At 43.7% G+C, this 22,520-nt stretch overlaps 1 protein-coding gene across 2 annotated transcripts in view; it reads left to right on the top strand.

Moving 5' to 3' along the window:
- Positions 1–22,520, top strand: part of TERT (telomerase reverse transcriptase) — a 31,302-nt gene that overhangs the window by 5,696 nt on the left and 3,086 nt on the right. For both annotated transcript variants that reach the window (XM_060278062.1, XM_060278061.1), the window contains exons 3-14: positions 123–321; positions 3,265–3,454; positions 4,160–4,342; positions 5,567–5,728; positions 6,678–6,773; positions 10,096–10,181; positions 13,143–13,256; positions 14,747–14,818; positions 16,879–17,067; positions 18,443–18,569; positions 18,789–18,850; positions 21,022–21,146. In XM_060278062.1, coding sequence (XP_060134045.1) covers positions 123–321; positions 3,265–3,454; positions 4,160–4,342; positions 5,567–5,728; positions 6,678–6,773; positions 10,096–10,181; positions 13,143–13,256; positions 14,747–14,818; positions 16,879–17,067; positions 18,443–18,569; positions 18,789–18,850; positions 21,022–21,146 — 1,605 coding nt within the window. The remainder of the gene's footprint in view (positions 1–122; positions 322–3,264; positions 3,455–4,159; positions 4,343–5,566; positions 5,729–6,677; positions 6,774–10,095; positions 10,182–13,142; positions 13,257–14,746; positions 14,819–16,878; positions 17,068–18,442; positions 18,570–18,788; positions 18,851–21,021; positions 21,147–22,520) is intronic.

The following is a 22,520-nucleotide window of genomic DNA, read 5'->3' as shown; positions in this document are numbered from 1 at the left end:
TCTTCACTTGGGAGGAACCCATCTTTGTAAAATGGTAGCCTGTACTTTGGTTGTGGTGGCGACGCTTTTTAGAAAACTCTTTCTAGACTTAATCGTCCATAAACCTGCGGTTCTGCTTACAGAACTCGGGCATTTTGTTCCTGCCTCCGAACACCGTTTCCGTGAGGATCTGATGTCCAAATTCCTGTACTGGTTGATGAACTCCTTCGTTGCAGAACTGCTCCGATCTTTCTTCTATATCACGGAGACCATGTTTCAAAAGAACATGCTTTTTTACTTCAGAAAGGCTGTTTGGAGAAAGTTGCAGAAGATTGGCATTAGGTATTTATTAGCTGAAGCACCGTGATTCGTATCCTGTGCGGGGGTGTGGGGGAGAATGTGTGCTCCCTTTGCACAATCTCCCATATCTTCCTCTGGGAAGATGCCATTTGAAGAGGGTCCCATTTGCACTGCATATTTAAAGTATTTTTAGGCCACTTTAGTCCATCATGGCTTCCCCCAGAGAATCCCAGGAAGTGTAGTTTGTTAAGGGTGCTGGGAGTTGTTCCGAGATCCCTATTCCCCTCACAGAGCTACAGTTCCCAGAGTGGTTAAAAAGTCAGTGCCTCTCTCTGCACTGTTAAACTACATATTCAACATAAATATGGGAGGTTTTTTTAATGTTTAATGCTGTATTGTGATTTTAATATTCGGTTTGGCACCTCCCAGAGTGGCTGGGGAAACCCAGCCAGATGGGCGGGGTATAAATAATAAATTATAAACAACTGTTTAAAGCAGTATGATACTGCTTTAAACGTGTCGTGCAGACGAGGTCTACGACTCTGAACCTTTCAAATGTAGCTCACTGATTTGAGTGTTGCCGTTTTGAGGGGGTTGGGGGAGGTCAGATGAACCACGCATACCAAAAAGGTTGAGAGCATTTGTGTGAGGTGTCACAGGCTATCTATCCCTGCCCCTGGTGTGCCAAATGGGTGTGCTACCATCCACAAATATTGGGATATTGCAAAGGTCTCTAAGTTCATACTGATGTGCAGGTGTGTGAGCGAGCGTACCCTACACAGCTTCTCCGCGTGAGGATTGTGATTGAGCCAGGATCCTACTTGTGTGACGTGGTCTAGTGTGTACATTGGGAACGCACCCAACCCACAGCAACTTCCAGGACCCTCGGAAAGCGCAGATGGGGACATGCTCCCTGGCATATTGGGCCACTGAATTTTGAGACCATGTCTCAGACACACACACAGAGCCATTTTGTTGTTGTTGTTGTTTATTCCTCAAACATAAATACAGTCATACCTCGGTTTAAGTACGCTTCGGTTTGAGTACTTTCAGTTTAAGTACTCCGCAGACCCGTTTGGAATGGATTAATTCACTTTCCATTACTTTGAATAGGAAAGATCGCTTCAGGTTAAGTACGCTTCAGGTTAAGTACGGACTTCCAGAACCAATTACACTCATACTTCGGGTTAAGTACGCTTCAGGTTGAGTACTCCGCGGACCCGCCTGGAACGGATTAATCCACTTTCCATTACTTTCAATGGGAAAGTTCGCTTCAGGTTAAGTACAGACTTCCGGAACCAAATGTGTACTTAAACCGAGGTACCACTGTACAAGAAAAGCATTCCCTCCTTCCTGCCCTCATACCCCCCTCACACACCCCACCATCCTGTGTTGAACTTCCAGCCTTTTTCTGAATTACGGTTTTTATATCTTAGGTCTTATGTATACGTATATCTATAAATTTTCTTTTCTTTTCTTTTTTTTAGCCCTTCACCTGTCTGCTAGGAGATCAGCTTTTTCCACATGATTTGCTAAATATTCTTTAAACATTTTCCAATCCTTATCTATTTTTTGCTCAGATATTCCGGGTTTTTTTGGCCAAATTTTGATATGTTATCAATTTGATTTGACAGTCTTCCTTTCTTGGTACTGAATTACTTTTCCAGTTCTTCGCGATAAGAGGTCTGGTGGTTACAGTTGCATACATCATGATAGATCTACCGGTATCTTTTTCTTTAATTTTTTCATTCAACATTCCTCATAAAAATATTTCAGGATCTTTTCTAAAGGAGTATTTGAGTATTTTTTTTCATTTCCTTATAGATTTCTTCCCAGAATTTTTAAATTTCTTTGCATTGCCACCATATATGCATAAAAGTTCCAATTTCTTTTTGACACCTCCAGCATATGTTACTCAATCCTTTGTATATTTTCGCCAGGGTTAAATACCACCTGTATTGCATTTTATATATATTTTCTTTCAAATCATAATTAGGTGTAAAATTTATATCTCTATTCCGTAATTTCTCCCATCTTTCTAACATTATTGTCTTCCCCAAATCCTGCGCCCATCTGATCATTACTTCTTTTGTCTGTTCATCTTTTGTTTCCCATTCCAATAACAAATCATGAAGGTTTTTTTATATATATTTACTTTTCCCTTCTAATAATATTTTATCAAATTTGGAAGCCTCTTTTTCAAAACCAATTTTTATATCTTTTGGAAATCTTTGCTTAATTTGAAAATATTGTAGCCAAACATTTAAATATAATTTTATCTCCTCGTATTCTTTTAATTTTAATTTTCCATTTACCCCCTCTAACAATACTTTATATGTTGCCCAGTTATTTTCCCATATTCCTCCTTTTTACGGCTGCTATTTCCACAGGTGATGTCCGCCACGGCGTCTAGCATAGTTCATGAAGACAAAGTGGCAATCCAGATATCCCGAGTAGTCTCGCCTCCCTCTCCTCTATACAGTGGTACCTCGGGTTATGTTACCTTTGGGTAACGTAACCTTCGGATTTGCAAACGCGGCAAACCCGGCAGTGTATGATTCCAGGTTTAACTGCACGCACACGCAGAAGCGGCGCCTCTTGTTGCGGACTTTTCGGGTTGTGCACGGACCCCCGGAATGAATTAAGTTCGTATCTGGAGGGCCCACTGTATTAACGTTAGACTACGTGGCACACATCTTCCCAATTTCTAGTTGGTTGAAAGAATCTGTTCTAAAAGACCCACTTCAAAGAATACTCAGATGGCAGGCTCTGTTCTCAACAGAGTATTTCATACAGGGCTCCCCCCCCCCCCCCCGCCCCAGCCAGAACTCAACAGAACTCAGTTCCAGCACCTCTCAAGTGGGTGCCATTATTCATTGTAGGAGAGCAATGGAGGCCCAATTGTACAGAAGCAAAACTCGAGGGGAGTTGTGTGATCTGCTTTGTAGTCTGTTGTAAAAATAATAATGTTCATTTCCACTTTAGAAGTCATCTGGCCAAAGTGCAGCTTCGTGCCTTATCAAAGGAGGAGATTGAAATTCTGCAGCGGAAAAAGTGTGTCCCCCTGGCATCGAAACTCCGGTTCATCCCCAAAGCAAATGGGCTGCGCCCCGTGGTCAACCTGAATGACGTTGTAGGAGCTGAAGCATTCTGTAGAAAGAGCAGAGACCAAAAGGTTCTTATTTTACAGTTGCGTAGTGTGAAGTTCATTCAATCTGATGAGCAAGTGTTGTCTTTATCATCTTTGTAGCCCTCTTCTGAATCCCATCCCCAAATAATAATAATATTTGGGCAGCTTCCAACAAGAGATTAAAAATACATTAAAACACCAGTCATTAATAACTTCCCTAAAAGGTAAAGGGACCCCTGACCATTAGGTCCAGTCGTGACCGACTCTGGGGTTGCGCGCTCATCTCGCATTATTGGCCGAGGGAGCCGGCGTATAGCTTCCAGGTCATGTGGCCAGCATGACAAAGCCGCTTCTGGCAAACCAGAGCAGCACATGGAAACGCCGTTTACCTTCCCGCTATAGCGGTTCCTATTTATCTACCTGCATTTTGACGTGCTTTCGAACTGCTAGGTTGGCAGAAGCTGGGACCAAGCAATGGGAGCTCACCCTGTCGCAGGGATTCGAACCGCCGACCTTCTGATCAGCAAGCCCTAGGCTCAGTGGTTTAACCACAGCGCCACCTAAACAGGGCTAAATCCTATTCCTACATCCTCCTTAAATGCAGCATGCGTCCTTTCCAAGAACTCTTCATTTTCTTCCTCTGCTAGTTGCCTTCTCTTCCAAGGGACCAGTCAGCTTGGACATGAGAATGCTTTTGTCCTATGTGAAAAACTAACGCCCCCAAATTTCTCTCTTTAATTTTTCTCCTAGGTTCAGTACTTCAACAAACAACTTAAAAACTTATTTAGTGTCCTTAGTTACGAAAGCACCAAGAACCCCACCTTGCTTGGCTCTTCTGTGTTTGGAAGAGATGATACTTACGCAATATGGAAGAAGTTTGTTTTGAAGGTTTTAGAGTCAAACTCTGAAATGCCGAGATTCTACTTTGTGAAGGTAACGCTTAGTCTCTCCATTAGGTCTGGGTGTTTTCCATTTCTTAAAAGTGGACGGAACTGAGGATTTCTCTCTGTTTAAGGCTGCAGTACTGTGACCAAGCTCTGTTAAACCCAATGGCACATAGGTCTGAATAAACATGCACTGGGAATCAGGAATATTTCATAAGTTTGGGTCTGTTTGATTACTGTACCTGGAGTGAAGAGAAAGAAGCAAACAGCTCGACACCAGCAGCATTACAAAACTGAGCAACTGCTCAGTTTTCCCTGCTCAGTTTTGTAATGCTGCTGGTGTCGAGCTGTTTGCTTCTTTCTCTTCACTCCAGGTACAGTAATCAAACCTTTAGGGAAGGATAGGGCTCTGTAATATCTCAAGAAAGGACAGTTTTAAACTGGAGTTGGTTTCATACTTGGGTTGAGATAGAATTCACACTAGGCTTCCAAGTTTCGCCCTGAGCAGAACTGAGGTCGATTCAGGGGTTGTTAACTTGAGTCAGCAGAGACCAGTCACGTTGGGCATTACAGAAGGTTTTTGGTGTGCTGAAATGTGCCAGCCCAAAAAGGCTGTCATTGATTGGCATATATAGTCTCATCCACTCTTAAAAACACACTCACATTATCTCTCGTACACAGACACACTTGCATTGTGTCTCAAGCACACATGCATGCTTTCTCTCACCTGCGAGTCCTCCATCTGCAACATGTACGAAGTAAAGTTTAGAGAGAAACTCCAGCAGCAAGGAGCCAAATTTCTCTGTTCTGTGCAGATTCCAACCGAGGATTTGGAAGTTTTACAGTTATCCATCCCCCACTCCAGTTCCAGGGCTTGGGTTTCCTCTGTCCTCTCAGCTGCTCACCGCTAGTTTATTGAAATTTCCATTGAAACCCTCCTGAAATCTACAGTCCACATCCCCTGTTGAAGCTAAGCATGTGTTACTGAGCAGAATATAGGTTTCTCCTCTGTTACCCTCATCCCCATCTTTTCTTCCTCCCTCTGTTCCCTTTCCCTGCACTGAAGTTTAGTCTGTAAGCCCCTCGGGGCAGTGGCCTCTCCTGTTTGTAAAGCACCACGCATTATTGCTGATGTTGTCATTGTCCTTTGCAGAATACATCTGTTAGCGAATGCCCTCCCATTGCAAATTCTTTGCTTTGTGCAACATCTGATGCACGGTTGAAAGTTTAAAATAATGGGATTTCTTTCCTCTCTCTCCCCCCCCCCTTTCAGGCTGATGTCACAGGGGCTTACGATACCATTCCCCATAATAAACTGATAGAAGTAATTTCACAAGTCCTTGCTTTGGAGAGAGAGACCAGTTACAACATACGCCGCTATGCAGTGATCATGAGGACCAGAAATGGACTTAAGAGAATATGCTACAGGAGACATGTAGGGTGGATCTTTTCTCTCTCTCTCTCTCCCTCCCTCCCCCCCCCCAAATTTTGATAAGTATAACAACCGTTGGGAACTCTCTAACGTCTGCATAAGTATTCCATGGAAAGACCATCCAGCCATCCACACATTTTGGCTTGTCCTACTGGCTAACTAAAAATTGTTGCTGCCACTTGGGGGCGCTTCCCCTCCCTCCCTCCAGGGTTTTGCAAGCGGTTCCAATGGAACCTCACTGATGCCTCGTGCGGAAGTTCAGCAGCAGGACTTTTCCTCCCCCAAGTTCTCTGTAGAGGAAGGCAGGGGCCCTTGCCTCATGCTGAGCTTTTGCAGGATGTAGAAACCTCAGCATCGTGCTCCTGCAAAAGTCAGACCTGGAAAAGGATCCTTATGTTGGGCATGCAAGACCTGAGAGGAGATTATTCTGCTGGACTCACTCGTGGAAGGGAGGGCCCTCCATCACTAGCAAGCAGGTTTATAGAGCCCTATTCAAAACAGTTGAGCCATATCCCTGTTCCAGAGGTGAATTCATCTGTTCTTAGCTAGGTTGGCAGTGCCTGTGTTTGACTCTGCTCCTGGGCTGACCACTCCCTTGATTTTGAAGTAGCCTGGCGTCAGGTGGTATCGTTGGTGGCAGAGAGGCTGTGCCCTAGCTTTTGCAGGGTTTTTAATTTATTTATTGATTACCACAGAAAAGAAGGGAGGAAGTATGGGCTGGGGAGCACAAGCCAGCAGCTCCTGGGAGAACTCAGGGGCAGCCCTTGCCCAAACCCTTGGGAGAAGCTGGGCGGGGGGGGGGGAATGCCAGGAAGTAGAGCGGGCTTCTGCCTGGCCCCCTTCCACATTCTCTTCTCTCAATCCAGCTCCTCGTAATTGTTAACCCTGACATTTTTACTATGCTGGAGGTCAACTCAAATCTAAAATATCTCAATCTGAATGTTGTTTGCAGGTATCTGTTTCCAGTGAGTTTAAGCCTGATATGAAACAGTTTCTGTGTCATCTTCAAGAGAGCACCTCACTGCGGAAGGCAGTCATAGTTGAGCAGGTAAGCTTCTCTGTCCCATTCCCTTGAACTAGGGAGGCTAAGGCTGAAAGAGGATTTCCTAAAGCTGCCCCATTGGTGTGTTTTGATGTCCCAAGCTGTAGGCAAACTTTGGGATTGGTTGTCTCTCCCTTACACGCACACACTTCTTCATTTTTTTGACTAACTGTCGCTTGCCATGCCATCTGAACTTGTCATACCGTAGTAAATCTTAACTACGGTTTGGGTAGACCCCAGTTTAAAATTTAGGTGACATGCTAAAATGTAGCTTTACCAGAGGCAAACATGTGGGGCGAGGGAAGCATGCAATCCCTTGCCCCACATCACTTAGGCTTGTTCACCTTACAATAAACCACAGTTGTTCAATAAACCATAGTTTCTTTTAATAACTGCTGAGTCCATGACAGCCAGTAAATTCATGGCAGGAGAAAAGTCATGGGACTCTTGTGGGAAATAAAAATCAGAATGGATAAGATTCAACAGCAAATGGAAAAAATAAATCAGGATGTACAGAAACAGGACATAAGTGAATTAACAGTGAAAGAAGATGATAGGACATATGAATCGAACCATAATTTAATCAAAGAAGAAGAGGATGATTTGGAGATACAAGAGGAGAAAGAGGAGAAAGACCAAATTCAGATCTGGAACACCCCCCCTTTGGAGGGGGTGGAACAAGAGCTGTTTGAGGGGCAGGAAACCCACAAGAAAAACAATGTGCAAGCAAGATGGGAATACTGGGGGGAGGACAGAGACATTTGGGTTGTAAAACATGTCAAGAAAGGGGAGGGTTGAAGGAGGATGGAATATATATTGTTTATTAGGATGGATAAAAAGGGATTGAAAACTGGATTGCTGATTTTGGAACTTGTTGGAATGGAAGGGAATAGCCGTGATCAGGGGAGGGGGAGGGAAAATTGAGAATAATTGATAAATTAAAGATTGGGAAGGTAAAAAAAAAAAGATTCAAAATATAAGGAGGTCCTTGGAAGAAAATTGTGGTAAGGGAGGGAACAAGATTGTATGTTTGGTAGAATTAGGATGTAATAGTAATTGGTAGTATTAGAAAAATGGTTTTGGCAAGACGATTTGGGATGGTTGGGTGCTTTCCCCTCTCTTGTCTGTCGTCCCCAGGCTGGGGGCCCCTGGTGGCAGGGGGGGCCTCTGGGGTGGGGGGGACGGGGAGGGGGGAGGGATCCAACTGGAAAAAGATCCACTTCCCTTCCTCTTTCCGTCCTCTGGGATTCCTCGTGGCAGGAGGGGTTCTGGCGGACGGGGGAGGAGGGGGGTGAGAAATGGGAATAAAAGAGAATTATTAAAGAATATGGATAGTAGATTAATATAAGATTGGAAAGATTAAAAATAGAATGAGGAATATGATAAGAAAACTGTTAAATATGATTGAAAAATGAAAATCAGATAGAGGGGAGATCGGGGAAGCCCACATAAAAACAATGTTTATGAAAAATGATTAGCTAATAATAATTTCTTTTTTTTCTATTCTTTCTTTTTTTCTTTTTTCTTTTTTCTTTTTTGGCTCTTCTTTTTTGAGTGCGTACTAAGATTGGATAGATGGTTGGATGGATACCCACTTGCGTCTCTCCTGCAAACCTGGAGCCTCTTGGTGGCAGGGGGGGTTCTGGGGGTGGGAGGGAGGAGTGGGGAGAAATTCAATCATAAAATGAACCACTGTCGACTGCCCGTTTTTCGGGGGATCCTCTTGTGGGAGGAGAGGGCTCTTGGAGGGTGGACAGAAGTAGGTGGAAAATATGTTATGCTTGCTTATGTATGTATCATGTTCTTTTTACTATGCAAAAAATTAATAAAATATTTTTAAAAAAGTAAATTCATGGCAGAGGCAAGATTTGAGCAGTAGACTGCCTGAGTCATAACTCCTTCAGTTAGTCTGCAATCCTAAACCCACTGCACCCAGTAGGATATACCATATTTTTCGCCCCATAAGACTTTTTTCCTCCTAAAAGGTAAGAGGAAATGTCTGTGCATCTTACGGAGCGAATGCATGGTCCCTGGAGCTGAATTGCCCAGGGGCGAAAAGCAGATCGTGCTTTTTTTTTTTTAAGGAAGAATCTAAAGGCTAACGAGGGAGTTGAAAGGAACCCGCTCAGCAGCTGATTGCAAGAGATTGGGGAGGGAGATAGGGAGGTTAGCTCCCTTCCAGGCCCCACCCCCTTGCCCAGGCCTCCATTGTTGAATGTTCTGCAGAGGGAGGCTGCAGCGACATGTGACTGGCTGATTAGATTATCTGTCTGGAAACTGTAGAAATGGCTCCCTTTCCTAACTGCAGAACTGTGAGTTGAACCCCATAAAAACAGGATATTTTCCCTTTGCAAGGTAAGCTCAGTAACTTTGAGCTGATCCTCAAAAATGGAGCTTTCTCCCTTTGCAAAAAAGCTGCACAACTGAGCTGATCCACCCCAAAACGAGGCTTTTCCCATTTGCAAAAGAAGCTGCACAACTTTGAGCTGATGCTCAAAAAAATGGAGTTTCGCCCCTTTGCAAAAAAGCTGCACAACTGAGCTGATCCCAAAAAAACACAGGGCTTTCCCACTTTCCTCCTCTAAAAAAGTATGTGCGTCTTTTGGTCAGGTGTGTCTTATGGAGCGAAAAATACGATACCTCTGAGTAAACATGCATAGGTTTGTACTATTAGCCACTGCATTTTACCATTTCTGTAGATGAGATTAACTTCAAGATTATTTATTCATTTGGGGTTGACGCTAGTATTTGCGTTCCTATTTAGAGGTTGCCCACATCTTGCATTGTGCAGATTTCACTTTTAATATTTTATTCCCTCTTACCACAATCCTGCAGTCTGAGCTTTCCATATCTTGGTGCACAAGGGAGAATTCTGAAACGCGCAGTGTTAGCAGCTTTAAAAGAGGGGCGTTTGTAAAGCTCTAACAAGTGTTTAAAATATGCCCGAGGGAAAATTGTATGGAGCCTCAGTTTGCTCAGCTATGCTGAGCCACACATGCTTCTCCTTTCGAATAGCATCATCAAATGCCACGTTAATTCGCTGCATCCATTCCACTCTGTGACTTCTCAGTTTAGTTTGAGTCCATGTCTTTGCCACTTCCCGCCAGTAGATGGTGCTGACAGACATCCTTGTTTCAGGGAAATCCTTCATTGTTAAGTGTAACATTTTACAACTGGGTCTTCTGTTTGTATGCTCTTACCAGTAGGTGTTTACAAACACACCTGACCTCAGAGCAGGCATAGGTGTTAACATGTTAATATTAGGCCAAATATCATAAGCCAAAGTATACAAAGTTCAAACTTCTACTTTTTCTTTTTCTTCTTTCAGGGTGTCTCTTTGAGGGAAAACAGTTCCAGCCTCTATGAGTTCTTCTTGCAGTTGATCCACCATAGCATTCTGAAAATTGAGAAGAGGTAAAGTCTCTTTTACTATCATTGGTTACATAAACTTTTCAGGTACCAAAATTCCTGATGGCACACGGCTCATGATTTTTTTCTCCCCAGCAAACCATGAATGGTAAACCAAAAGCAGACCTTATCTTCCTGATTTTTAGTTTTCTTTTGGGGGGGGGGAACTGTGAGGACTGCTTCAGACGCAGCCCTAAAACCATATACCTGCTCAAGGTAGGAAGGAGGAGTTTTTAAGCTGAGTTCACAGACTACCAAATTATAGTTTTTGGCTAGCATTGCTTCTGAATGCAGCCAGTTTGCTGAGGTAATTTCTGAATTCAGAATAAAAGCAATGAAGAGTTTTGTAGTTTCTTAAAGACTTAAAATTTTTAAAACATAAGCTTTTGTCCGCTTTTTCAGAAGCTTGTGCCATAATAAATTTGCTCCATTACTCTTAATTTGCTGCAGTCAAAATAATTAATGTCCCTCTGGAAGCTGAATCCAGAATGTTGTTCCAAATCCAATCTTTCAGAGGAGTCTTAAGCAGTAGTCTTTATCCATTTCTTTTAAAGCTTAAAAATGAATGGAATGGATTTAGCTGAGTGCCCAAAGGGGAATTGCATTCATTCAAATCGGTGTCCATTAATTTTGCAAGAACAATCAAGTGTTTGCCAGAATCTTTTCAGCAAAATTAATTGACTCCCCCTGCTTTCATAATTATGATAAGCCATGTAAGCTGTTTCTTTGCATTGATCAGGTGGACATAGGTCTCTTCAAAGACCAGTTTGGGTTCAAGAAGATCATTTCCCCTTTGTCTATATATCCTGTTCTCATGAGAGCCTGACTTCTATAGGTGGATTACAGTTGTCCAATGACTTGGTGTTTAAGCACTCTGCACATGATCAGGCCCACTCCTCTTACTACTTCATATGTTCCAGGGTTGACGGTAGCCATTCAAAACTAGTTCCAGGCCTTATATCTCTTCCCCAAGCCTAGGTGGTCTACTTTGTGTGTGTGTTGGGTCCAAAGAACTACTGTGGCTCCAAGGTGGCCCTCAGAGAGTGTCTCATCAGCACAGGGGATGTGTCGCTCTCAATAAATGAGTACAACGGCTTGCTTTGTTAACCTGCAACCATTTTTTTCCAAGGCTGACCGTGACTCCATTCCGATCCCTTCCTTCATGGATACCTCTGCTGAGTCTATTAGACTGTTGTCCCAACTGTTGTTGGACTAACAAATATGTCGCTCAGGCACAAGGGATTCTGTGAAGTATTTGTAGAAGCATAGGATGGATTTGCCATTTGGCCGATAAGTTATTTTTGATTAAAAAAACTATTGACTCTGGGCACAAAAGAGCCATGAATATTTTGGAATTCGCTGGAAAATTCTAAAGCTCTTGGTTGAATATCTGAGGGCGCAGGCGGCATGTGCTAGACAAATAAGCCATCGCCAAGATACACAGCGCTGACTGTGTGTCTGAAGGGTAGATTTACGTAAGTGATCAAAGCTGACAAGGAGGGAAGATCAAAGTCTTGCCTGAATGCTCCTTCTTTCTCTAGGAATGCTTTTCATTTCAGTGTCGTGTTGAATGCAGGCTAATGTAGCATTTCATAAGACTCTGCAAAGTAAATTTTTATTGTAAATCCATACAGCTGAGAAGTACAGGAGTGACCTGCAGCAGTTTGAGAGCAGCCTCAGATTGCGGCAGGATACTTTTTCATTTCTGTATGAAATGAACCATTGACCTGTGGGCCTATCTAGTTCTGAACTATGTGACTGGCAGGACCTTCAGATGTGGCCTTTCCTGGTCCCAGTGCCAGAGAGGCACCTAACAGAAGATTCTAGGAACAGGGGACCTCGTACACACGAGGACACCCATTTAGGCAATGCCATTTTGGTTGTCATTTCTCTCCTGGAGTCCACAAGGGTCCTGGGGTTTGAGAATTACTAGCTAGTAACAGAGAGAGAATCCAAAATGTTCTCTCTGTGTTTTATTGCAGTGTGTTTTTGTTTCGTTTCAACAAGGGGGACCATATTTTAAATGCGATCTTCCGCCCCATGCCTCCACTCGGTTTCTGAAATACAGGCAACTCCCAAGTTTCCGCGGAGATTTTGTTCTGCATCTCTGGGCTTGTAACCAAAATCGCATATATTGGGAGCACTCTAGAGCAGTGTTTCCCAACCTTGTGCCTCCAGATGTTTTGGGACTACAACTCCCATCATTCCTAGCTAGCAAGACCAGTGGTCAGGAATGATGGGAATTGTAGTCCCAAAACAGCTGGAGGCACAAGGTTGGGAAACACTGCTCTAGAGAGTGCTCCTGGCTCGCGAGGAGAGCCTCCCCAGAGCCTAGGGAGAAAGTCCCAATATCAGTTACAAGCCCGGAGGTGCAGCAGGGAATCCGCCCTGCTGTTGCTTGTGGGGAGGGTGTCACAGGGGTGTCCTTGTTTGCAGGGTTGGGTGGGCTCATGAGCCAGCATGACCTGGTATTTAATAATAATAGTAATTTATTATTTTCCCCCAGCCACTCTGGGAGGCTCCCAACAGAATATTAAAAACACGATAAAACATCAAACATAAAAAAACTTCCCTAAACAGGGCTGCCTTCAGATGTCTTATAAAAGTCAGATAGTTGTTTATTTCCTTGACATCTGATGGGAGGGCTTTCCACAGGGCGGGTGCCACTACCGAGAAGGCCCCCTGCCTGGATCCCTGTAACCTCACTGAGAAAGATGCTGAGAATTGTCAGCTGATGAGGGAAGAGGCAAGTCATGAGGTAGGTTGAGGCCCCAGCCAAGAGTCCCCCCTGTATTAAAAAAAATGTATTGCATCGTTTTTAAATTTTAAGAAAATTGCATTAAAAGAAAAAAACTAATTGCATGCATAGGCTGGCCACGTTCTAGCAGCGATGAACATCTCATTCATGCCTGCCGTCAGCTTTCAGCATTTGTGAAGGCGAATTTTTTGTTCTCTGATATTTGCTAGGTACTATGCCCAGCGCTGTGGAATCCCCCAGGGCTGCATCTTGTCAACTCTGCTATGCAACCTCTGCTATGGAGACATGGAGGACAAGTTGCTGCGTGGTGTGCAGAGAGATGGGTATGGTAATATTCCGCTACCTGCTAGATAATAGTTGTTCCCCCAAAAGTCCAAACTCCTGTGTGCTCAAAAAAGCTTCATAGATATTCCACATCAGTTGTCCAAGCTTCTACCAGGGAAGACCAACAAGGATGGAAAGGGCATGGCGAAGCAAGTGGGACCAGCAGTCCACAAAGATTGTGACCTGTAGTGACTTGGTGTCAGGCTTTGGGGAATCCTGTCCCTCCCATGGTGGTAGCAAAGAAGCAGATAAAAACAAGAAGAGTTCTTGCCAATTAGTTTATTCAATAATCACAGCGAGAGACAAAGAAATGCGGTGTCGCTCTAGAAAATGGTGTTGCTCTGAGTGAAGCCTGAGCCCTGCCGTCTACCTTATCCTATGTCATCCCTGTGCCAGCTGATCTGAGCTTTCTGCCGCTGAGCTTTCTATTCTACTACCCTCAATGCCCACCTAGTCCTGGGAGAGGGAGGGTCAGGAATGTTCTCCAAAGACACTGAGTCTTTCAGCTGTCTCTTCCCCCAGTGCTGGTTCCTCTTGCTCCTCTCCCAATATTTCCCAGCTTTCCCCCTCTGCAGCCTCTGAACCACGTCCTTCTGCCAACCACTGTTCTAAATCTATACTGTCCTCCTGTTCTCAGGAAGGTTAAGGAGAAGGGGGGGCACCATTCCTCCTCAGTGCAGCCCCTGACACTTGATTGCCCAGTGGTGTAAGTTTTTCACTCATTACAGGAAACGTGAACTCATTTTACGTCAGACATGAAGCAGCACCAATTAAACTGCCAGATGGAACTAGAGTCGTACCTAGAACTCAAACGTTTTGGCTCCCGAACGCCGCAAACCCGGAAGTGATTGTTCCGGTTTGCCAACGTTCTTTTGGAACCTGAACGTCTGGCGGGGCTTCTGTGGCTTCCGGAGCTTCCTGCAGCCAATCAGAAGCTGCAATTTGGTTTTCAAACGTTTTGGAAGCCGAACCGACTTCCGGAACGGGCTCCTTTCAACTTCCAAGGTACAACTGTACCCCTATTTCTCCTTATGTAGAAAAGAAAAAGTATGCTCTTACTCTATATTTTATGATTTGGAATTTATATTTAAGCATTTTCAGTTGCATTTTGGTAATACATGTGATGCTGCGCAAACTGCTTTGATGCTATTGCATATACAGAGAACCATAGAATTGTAGAGTTGGAAGGGACCCCGAGGGTCATCTAGTCGAACCCCTTGCAGTGCAGGAATCTCAACTAGATCATAAATGAAGGGTGGCCAACCAACCTCTGCTTAAAAACTTCCGTTGAAAGGAGAGACTGTTCTTGTGGGAGACTGTTCCACTGCCGAACAGCTCTTAAGTAAATTGGGACGCCACAAACGCATTTCCCCAAATGGATGCCATCATAATCTTGGTAATAAAAGCAACACTCCTACTTAACGCAGTGTAAATTTTTATTTTGGCAACGCAGGCCCATTTTAACATGTTTTTAAAATTCACATTTCAGGGTGCTGATGCGATTGACAGATGACTTTTTGCTTGCCACACCTCATTTGACAGAAGCAAAAGCATTTTTGAGGTATGGTCTAAAAGCATGCAAGTTTGATCAATTGAGTCTCCTCCTTTGCACAAAGGAATGGAAAGAAATCTGCCCTTGTTTTTACTTCACTTTGTATTTCTGGACTTTGTGGAATTTCTTTTTTGGCTTAAGTGCTTGTGAAATGTGAGTTCGAACTTTATTGTTAACAAGACTTGAAGAATGCAGCCAGCTTGTTAAAATGGAGTCGAGAAAATAAACTGTGATCATATTCCACCCCACGTGATAAGTTTTGACCTTGGCAGGACTGAAATATGTCAACAAAAAAGTGTTCCCCTGAGTTCCAGCGGTCTGTTTTGACCTTAATGTGGGAAACAAGAATAGAGTTATGTCAAGAGGAGACACGACGACAGGAGTTACAGCAGAAATTTCAGGAGGTGATGGCGGAATATGATTTTCTAGGAGATGAAGCTTTTGACACTGAAAAAGAGCAATGTGAGAATGACAATGATGGGGAAGGAAAAGATGAAGATGAGGACTGTGATGATTCAACACAAAATGAAACACACCATGAAAAAAATGATGACTCTACTCTACAAAAAGTTGGATGGAGTGCCCTGCCTTTGAGGGGGGCACGATTGGTATTATTGGAACTCCAGAACGCCCACAGGGAAGAAGGAAAAAATATGCAGAGAAGAGAAGAAATTCAGGGGTCCTGTATGGTGACCTGGATGGCAAGAGACTGTAAACAGGGGGTGGGGTGAAGGGAAAGTGATGTTGTGATTATAAGGATGGATTAACAGGTTTATAACTGGTCTGCTGATTTTGGAATTTGCTGGATTGGGGGGGGTGGAGCCGGTAATCGGGGATGTAAGGTTAAATTGAGAATAGTTATAGTTTTAAAAGTGAATGGATTTTGGAAAATGTGAAAATATGGAGGCTTATAGAGGGAGAAAAAAAAATTAGGCACGGGAAGAGAAAATGGGAGTTTGAATTTTCAGTGATTTGAATATTAGATGAAAATGTTAACAATTGATTTATAAGTTGTATAAGATACAAAGGTGTATTTTTATAAAGTAAGAAACTGTTGCAGATGATAAAAAAGGGATGAAAACCGGGGAAGGGGGGGAGGGGAAGCCCATAAAATATGGTTCTTCAACTATGAATGCAAGAAAAATTTTTCTGTTTTGTATTGTTTTTTTCTTTTTCTTTTTTTTCTTCGCCCTTTCTTTTTCCCCTTTTTTTCCTATTTCTATTTTTCTCTTTTTTTGGTATAACAATAGATGGTTGGATGGATGTCCTCCTGCGTACTGCCCTGGTTTGCTGGAGCTCCCTGGTGGCAGGGGGGGGGCTTTGGGGTCAGGGGAGGGGGAGGAGGACAGAAATCCAAGCATAAAATGGACCATTTCTGACTGTTCACAAACATGGGATACTTCTGTGGCAGGGGAGGACCCATGTGGGTGGGTAGGAAGGAGGTGGAAAAGGGGTTTAAGTATGTACCGTTTTTTTGTTTTTTTGTATTTTGTAAAATTAATAAAAAGTATGTTAAAAAAAAAAAAAAAGAAATCTGCCCTTGTTCTGCTGTTTCTCTTTCATATTCTTAGTGATGAGTTGATCCTAGCAACCATAGCCATGTATGTATATGCAGATAAAGCTGTGAATGTGGCGTTCATTTCTCCATTTCCAGAGAACCTTGGCTTTGTGTGTGTGTGATTTTAGGCTTTCAAAGACTTGCTTGAAGAAGTATGTTCATCGTGCCTGTTGATATCTCAGCTGCCTCCCCAGCTTCTGAATATGGGTCTTGCCCTGAGTAACTCCTTCCTTCTCCCCATGCCTATGAACTGGCATCATTTATAAAGCATAGGAAAATAGGTCCGGAAGTTCTAATACTTTGGCACACAGCCCTGCTTAAAACGAACAATTGTAATGAGGCTTGCAAGAGGGCAATCTTAATAATCCACTTAAAATTATTTACAGCTTATTTTTGCTATTAAAAAACCCCAGCCATGTTCTGTCATAGAACAAAAGTAAGACTGCGGGAGATAGTGTAAAAATGCAACTGTGCAAATAGCAGTTCTAACCACACATTTTCATTAATTTAGGACTCTGGCCATGGGCATTCCAGAGTATGGCTTTGTTATAAACCCTGGAAAGACAGTAGTAAATTTTCCAGTTGATGAAGATATCCCGGGATGTTCAGCGTTCAAACAATTACCAGCTCGCACTGTAATCCCATGGTGTGGATTGTTAATTGATACACAGACCCTTGAAGTTTATTGTGATTACTCCAGGTAAATGAGAATAATATTTACTATCATGTTAGCACAACATACTGTAATCAGTGTAAACTAATCAATCACAGTTGATTAAATTATTTTAGTTGATTAGCCAACTTCACTTAGACCGGTGGACACAAGTTGTGGAGATCAGTGGGGTGGGTGGGGCTGTAATGAAAGAACTGGGATCCATTCTTGTGACCTTCCAACAAGTTTCCAGCCTCATATTATTTTTTTACCCTGAATCACACCACCCTGAATGACAAACTTACCAAGCCCAGTTGGTTGGCCTGGAAATATTGGGTGTATTCAGTCTTCAGTTGGCAAGCATGCATTGTTTGTGGTTAAACTTCCCTTTTGGTTGGAGCAGTTGGGAAATGGTTGCTGATTTGCGGTTTTATTTTTTAAAGAGCATTAGATATTTCCTCCCCAAATGTGCATGTGGAAAGCAGGTGACTTTTTGTGTTCTTACTCCAAGCCAGCAGCAGTACAGTGGTGCCTCGCTAGACGAATTTAATTTGTTCCACGGGTCAATTCGTGTAATGAATTTTTCGTCTAGCGAGTCCCGGTTTCCCAAAGGAATGCATTGAAACTTAATCAATGTGTTCCTATGGGCTCTGGGGGACTGGCGGTGGCATGGGACGGGGCTTCGGAGAAGGTCTCCGAAGCCCCGCCCGATGCCAGCTGTGTGCGAGGAGGTGGCAGGGAGAAGCTCTCTTCTCCCGGCCGTCGCCTCGCCTGCCTTCCCCGGCATGGGACGGGGCTTCAGATAAGGTCTCCGAAGCCGCGCCCCATGCCAGCTGTGTGAGGCAAGGCGGCCGGGAGAAGCGCTCTTCTCCCGGCCGCCACCTCGCCTGCCTTCCCCGGCATGGGCCGCAGCTTTGGGGACCTCCGAAGCTGCGTCCCATGCCGGCTGTGCGTGGCGAGAGGCGGCGGCCGGGAGAAGCTCTTCTCCTCGCCGCCGCCTCCCGCCTGCCTTCCCCGGCATGGGGCGCGGCAAGAGGCAGCGGCGGGGAGAAGCTCTAAGCGAAAAATTCGTCTCACAGGGTATTCGTCTAGCGAGGCACCACTGTATTTTAAACAAAGATAAGATGCTGTAACGCCATTAAAATTCTGCTGACTTTTTTTGCATGTCAAAGGACCTGTGATTGTAGAGTTCTGAAGACTTGACAGAATAGAAGTCATCCATGTTTCTCTGCATGTTGCATAACAGAAATGTGTGTCTCTTTAGACTGTATAGCAGTGAACAAAAAAAGAAATTAAGCAGGCCAACTTCAGACCATCCCTGTAGTAGGAGAAATCTAACCTGGTTGTATCAGAAAGCTACATAACTTCTGCCTCTTCTTCCCTTTATCACCCCTGCCTGCATCTCCTCGCTCCCCAATTGCAGTTATGCCTGTACATCTATCAGGTCAAGCCTCTCATTCAACTCGAGCAACAAAGCCGGTGTGAGCATGAGAAATAAACTGCTAGTGGTCCTGCAGCTGAAATGCCACAGTTTATTTTTAGATTTACAGGTAAGACAATTGTGACACATGGGAGAAGCCTTTCAAGACCGAACATTTCCAAATGTGCAATGTAATCTGAGCCTTCCGACACCGGTCTCATTCCTATTCCTTTGGATTTCTGCGTGAAATACATTAATTTTTTGTATATTTTTAAAATTAAGCCATAAGCGTTGACTTTTTTTTACTCACTCTTCCCCCGCCCCAATTATTTCTCCTCTCTAAATTTAGATCAATAGCCTTAGGACTGTCTGTATTAATATTTTCAAGATACTTCTGCTGCAAGCCTACAGGTACGTGTGATAATTTTCAAAGCTTCATACTATGCAATGCCACTGGAAGGCGCTGTGAGTTAAGAAAATGCAATGTTTCACCTTCCATTGTTGCCTTTTGTTGTGCTGTGACTGGTCATTTGAAAGGTCCCCATGCACAGGGGTTTCTAAACCGCTTTTATATATATCTCCCCACCAACCACCATAATGTTAAAAACACCCAGAACCTTTTAATGTTTCAGCATCAGATGACTCTATAGATCTAGGAAACGCAAAACATCTGTTTTTCATGTAGTGTTATAATTTCAGTGCTGATGCAGTTGTAAGTTCCTCCAAACAATCCACTTGCCTTTAGCCCTTATCTTTAAAATCACAGTATATCCTAATTATTGATGGTGGTGCTCAGTGATTGAAACTACAGTGGTACCTCGGTTTTCAAACAGCTTAGTTCATGAACAACCTGGAACCTGAACACTGCAAAACCGGAAGTGGGTGTTCTGGTTTTTGAACTTTTTCCCGGAAGCCGAACATGCTCCGTTTTGAGTCATGCGCTTCTGTTTTTACTGTTGCACAGCTAATTTGTGCCCCCCCCCCAATTGCGTTTTTTGTTTCGGAGGCTTTTTCGGTTAATTTGTTTTTATGACTGTGTGGAACCCAGTTCAGCTACTGGTTGAAAGATTGTGTGACTGCGGAAATGCATTAACCCCCCCCCCCCAATCCAAACAATGACTATCATCAGTACACGTAAGGGGAATTTTTTTAAAATCGGCTACAGTACTGTTTTATATATTTTATAGTATAGCACATTGTTTACTCCTTTCATTTTATGGATCCATGGCCTTGTTAGATAGTAAAATTCATGTTGAATTGCTGTTCTAGAGGTTGTTTCTAAAAGTCTGGAATGGATTAATCCGTTTTGCATTACTTTCTATGGGGAAGCGCGCCTTGGTTTTGGAACGGACTTCCGGAATGGATTAAGTTTGAGAACCAAGGTACCACTGTAATACAGAAGATCAGCATCTGATGTAAATTCACTTACAGTGGAACCTTGGTATACGAACACGTCTGTTTATGAATTTTCGGTTTACGAACGCCGCGGACCCATCTGGAACGGATTAATTCACTTTCCATTACTTTCAATGGGAAAGTTCGCTTCAGTTTATGAACAGACTTCCAGAACCAATTACACCCATGCTTCGGGTTAAGTACGCTTCAGGTTGAGTACTCTGTGGACCCATCTGGAACGGATTAATCCACTTTCCATTACTTTCAATGGGAAAGTTCGCTTCAGTTTATGAACGCTTCGGTTTATGAACAGACTTCAGGAACCAATTGTGTTCATAAACCGAGGTACCACTGTAAATTGAAACAAAAGCGAAGGGTGTGGCTGCACTTGCTCAACATCCTTGCCTTTGTTCCTTGATGCCTCTGCCTCTTCAGCATGTAACTCATTAACATTTTTAAAAATAAAAACCTGGAACATTATGTCTAGCTGAACTCTGCCAGGACTTTGACCTGTTCTCTTTCAGCCTTGTCCTTGTGCGTTAGACTTCCTGTCTTCACTTTCTGAAGTTCTGATTAACTTTTAATGACTTTGTAAAGTGTAAGCATCTTTCCTCCTGCAAGGGTTTCCCCTGCCCCTGGTAAACACGTTTTTATCGCAGAGAACATACACTTTGGTCAAGGCCAAATGGGAGCGGCTTGGGTGTCACTGGAAACCACCCGGGTTAGCTTTCTAATCTCAGCGCCATTTTGCTCTTCTGCGCAACAGCTGTCAAGGACGGTGGCAGAGGTTCCAGGCTGCCTGCACATTATAAATTTAAAGCGTGTGGTTTCCCCCAAAGAGTCTTGGGTGCTGTTAAGGGTGCTGAGAATTGCAGCTCTGTGAGGGGTAAAGTACTACAGTTCCCATGAATCTTGCGGGGGGGGGTCGTGCTTTAAATTTATGGTGTGTACACAGCCCCCCAGACTATGGGGAGGTCTCTTGAAAAGAAACAAATATGGTGTATAAGGCTGAACAAGGTGCCACTGTATTTTTTCTCAAACAGCTGCCTGGTTTCATTATTTACAGAGCCTGCTTACAAAACGCAGACTCCTTTTACTGCTGAATTTGGTGGAATTTAATTCTCCACAGAGCTGAGATTCTGTGCCTATTTAAGTGGGTTTTAAACCACTTTTTTTTTTAATTCCAGGTTTCATGCTTGTGTCCTCCTGCTTCCTTTTAACCAACAAGTTAAAAATAATCCCGGTTTCTTCCTAACGATAATCTCTGACACTGCCTCATGTTGCTTCTCTCTACTAAAAGCCAAAAATGCAGGTAGGTGAAATAAATGTACTAAAACCACAGCCCTTGGGGAACAGTTACTTAGTGGAGTGGTTCTTCTGCCTTAATGTTTCTTGCTTAGGACCAAACTAGACATGACATTAAGCATCTCGCTGAAAGTTGTATCCTTCTCTCTTTTTTAAAAAAACCCTCTCTAAATAGCCACAGGGGGCAGAATGTAATAGGATAAAATTGGGAACGTTGTGGATAGTAGGAGAATATTATCCTTCCTCACTCACGTTAGTTAGTTAGCGGCAGAGCACATTACCTGTACATCACAGGAAGCTAGTTGGTAGATTTGTTAGAATCTCGTTAAGCAATCCAGTCTGGCTTGTCCAGATTGGATTGGTGCTGGTAAATTCCCCTTTAATTCCCTCTTAAAAACAATAATGACACATTAGTCTTCTTTTAAGAATAAGAAGAAGTTTACTTACCTTCAGTTCACAGTTGGATCCCTGAAGGCAGGCTCTAGCTTGTAGTTACAGAAGAAAGTGCGAGTTCATCCCACGTGGGGAATGAGCCCATGTGCTGCTGGCTGAGATCCAGCAGACAGCAAAAGAGCATCAAGAAGAGTCGAGAGAGAGAAGGGAAGATGGCTGTGTGACTGCCCCTTTTGTAGGGTCTGCCAGGGTCATGCCCATCTGTCTGGTCACACACAGGGGGAGGATGCTGCAGACCAGGTGAGACAGGAAGTCCTCCTGGCTGTAGCAACATCCCCCTGCATGTCCACTCTAGGCATACAGGAAATCTTATACTTGACTGCAACAGTGATGTTACATCCCACAAGAAGTGTGACGTTAAAGGCGGACCAGTTGAATGCTTTCATCCTGTTTTCACTAGCTGCTGTTTTGGTTGGGCTGCGGGGAGGAGTCTCATTTGCTGCCCCTGTGTCCTCCAGATACTGTTGGACTGCAAGTCCCATCAGCCCCAGCCATCATGACCAATGGCCAGGGTCAATGCGGGCGACAATCCCCACAGTATCTGGGTGGCACCATGTCAACTGCACAAGAGGAGTGGGACTGCATAAAGGAGTATAGCTGGCTCCCCCTTTGCAGACTTTTGTTCACTATGGAGCGGTTGGGGCAGAGCCTGCAGGACAGATATGACAGATACTAAGGATGTGCTTTTTCCTCTCTCACATGTTTTAATTGCCTGGCACCTCTTTTACTCTGTCCTTTTAACTGAAGATGGTAGCAATTGAATCTAGGGAATTATATCTGCAATTAAGTCTTCTTCAAATTCAAGTTACTTTTTGAGGGTGGTAGAGCGGGCAAGGAGATGTTGAAGAGGAAGGGATCTGTGTGAGAGATGGATTAGAGTAGTTTTTCTTAAGGTGTGAGGCTGAGAAAGGTGGAATCTACCCCTGGT

Source organism: Zootoca vivipara, chromosome 8 (assembly GCF_963506605.1).
Source record: "Zootoca vivipara chromosome 8, rZooViv1.1, whole genome shotgun sequence".
Lineage (NCBI taxonomy): Eukaryota > Metazoa > Chordata > Lepidosauria > Squamata > Lacertidae > Zootoca > Zootoca vivipara.
The sequence above is the reverse complement of the archived record's forward strand: the minus strand, read 5'-3'. Positions and strand labels throughout refer to the sequence as shown.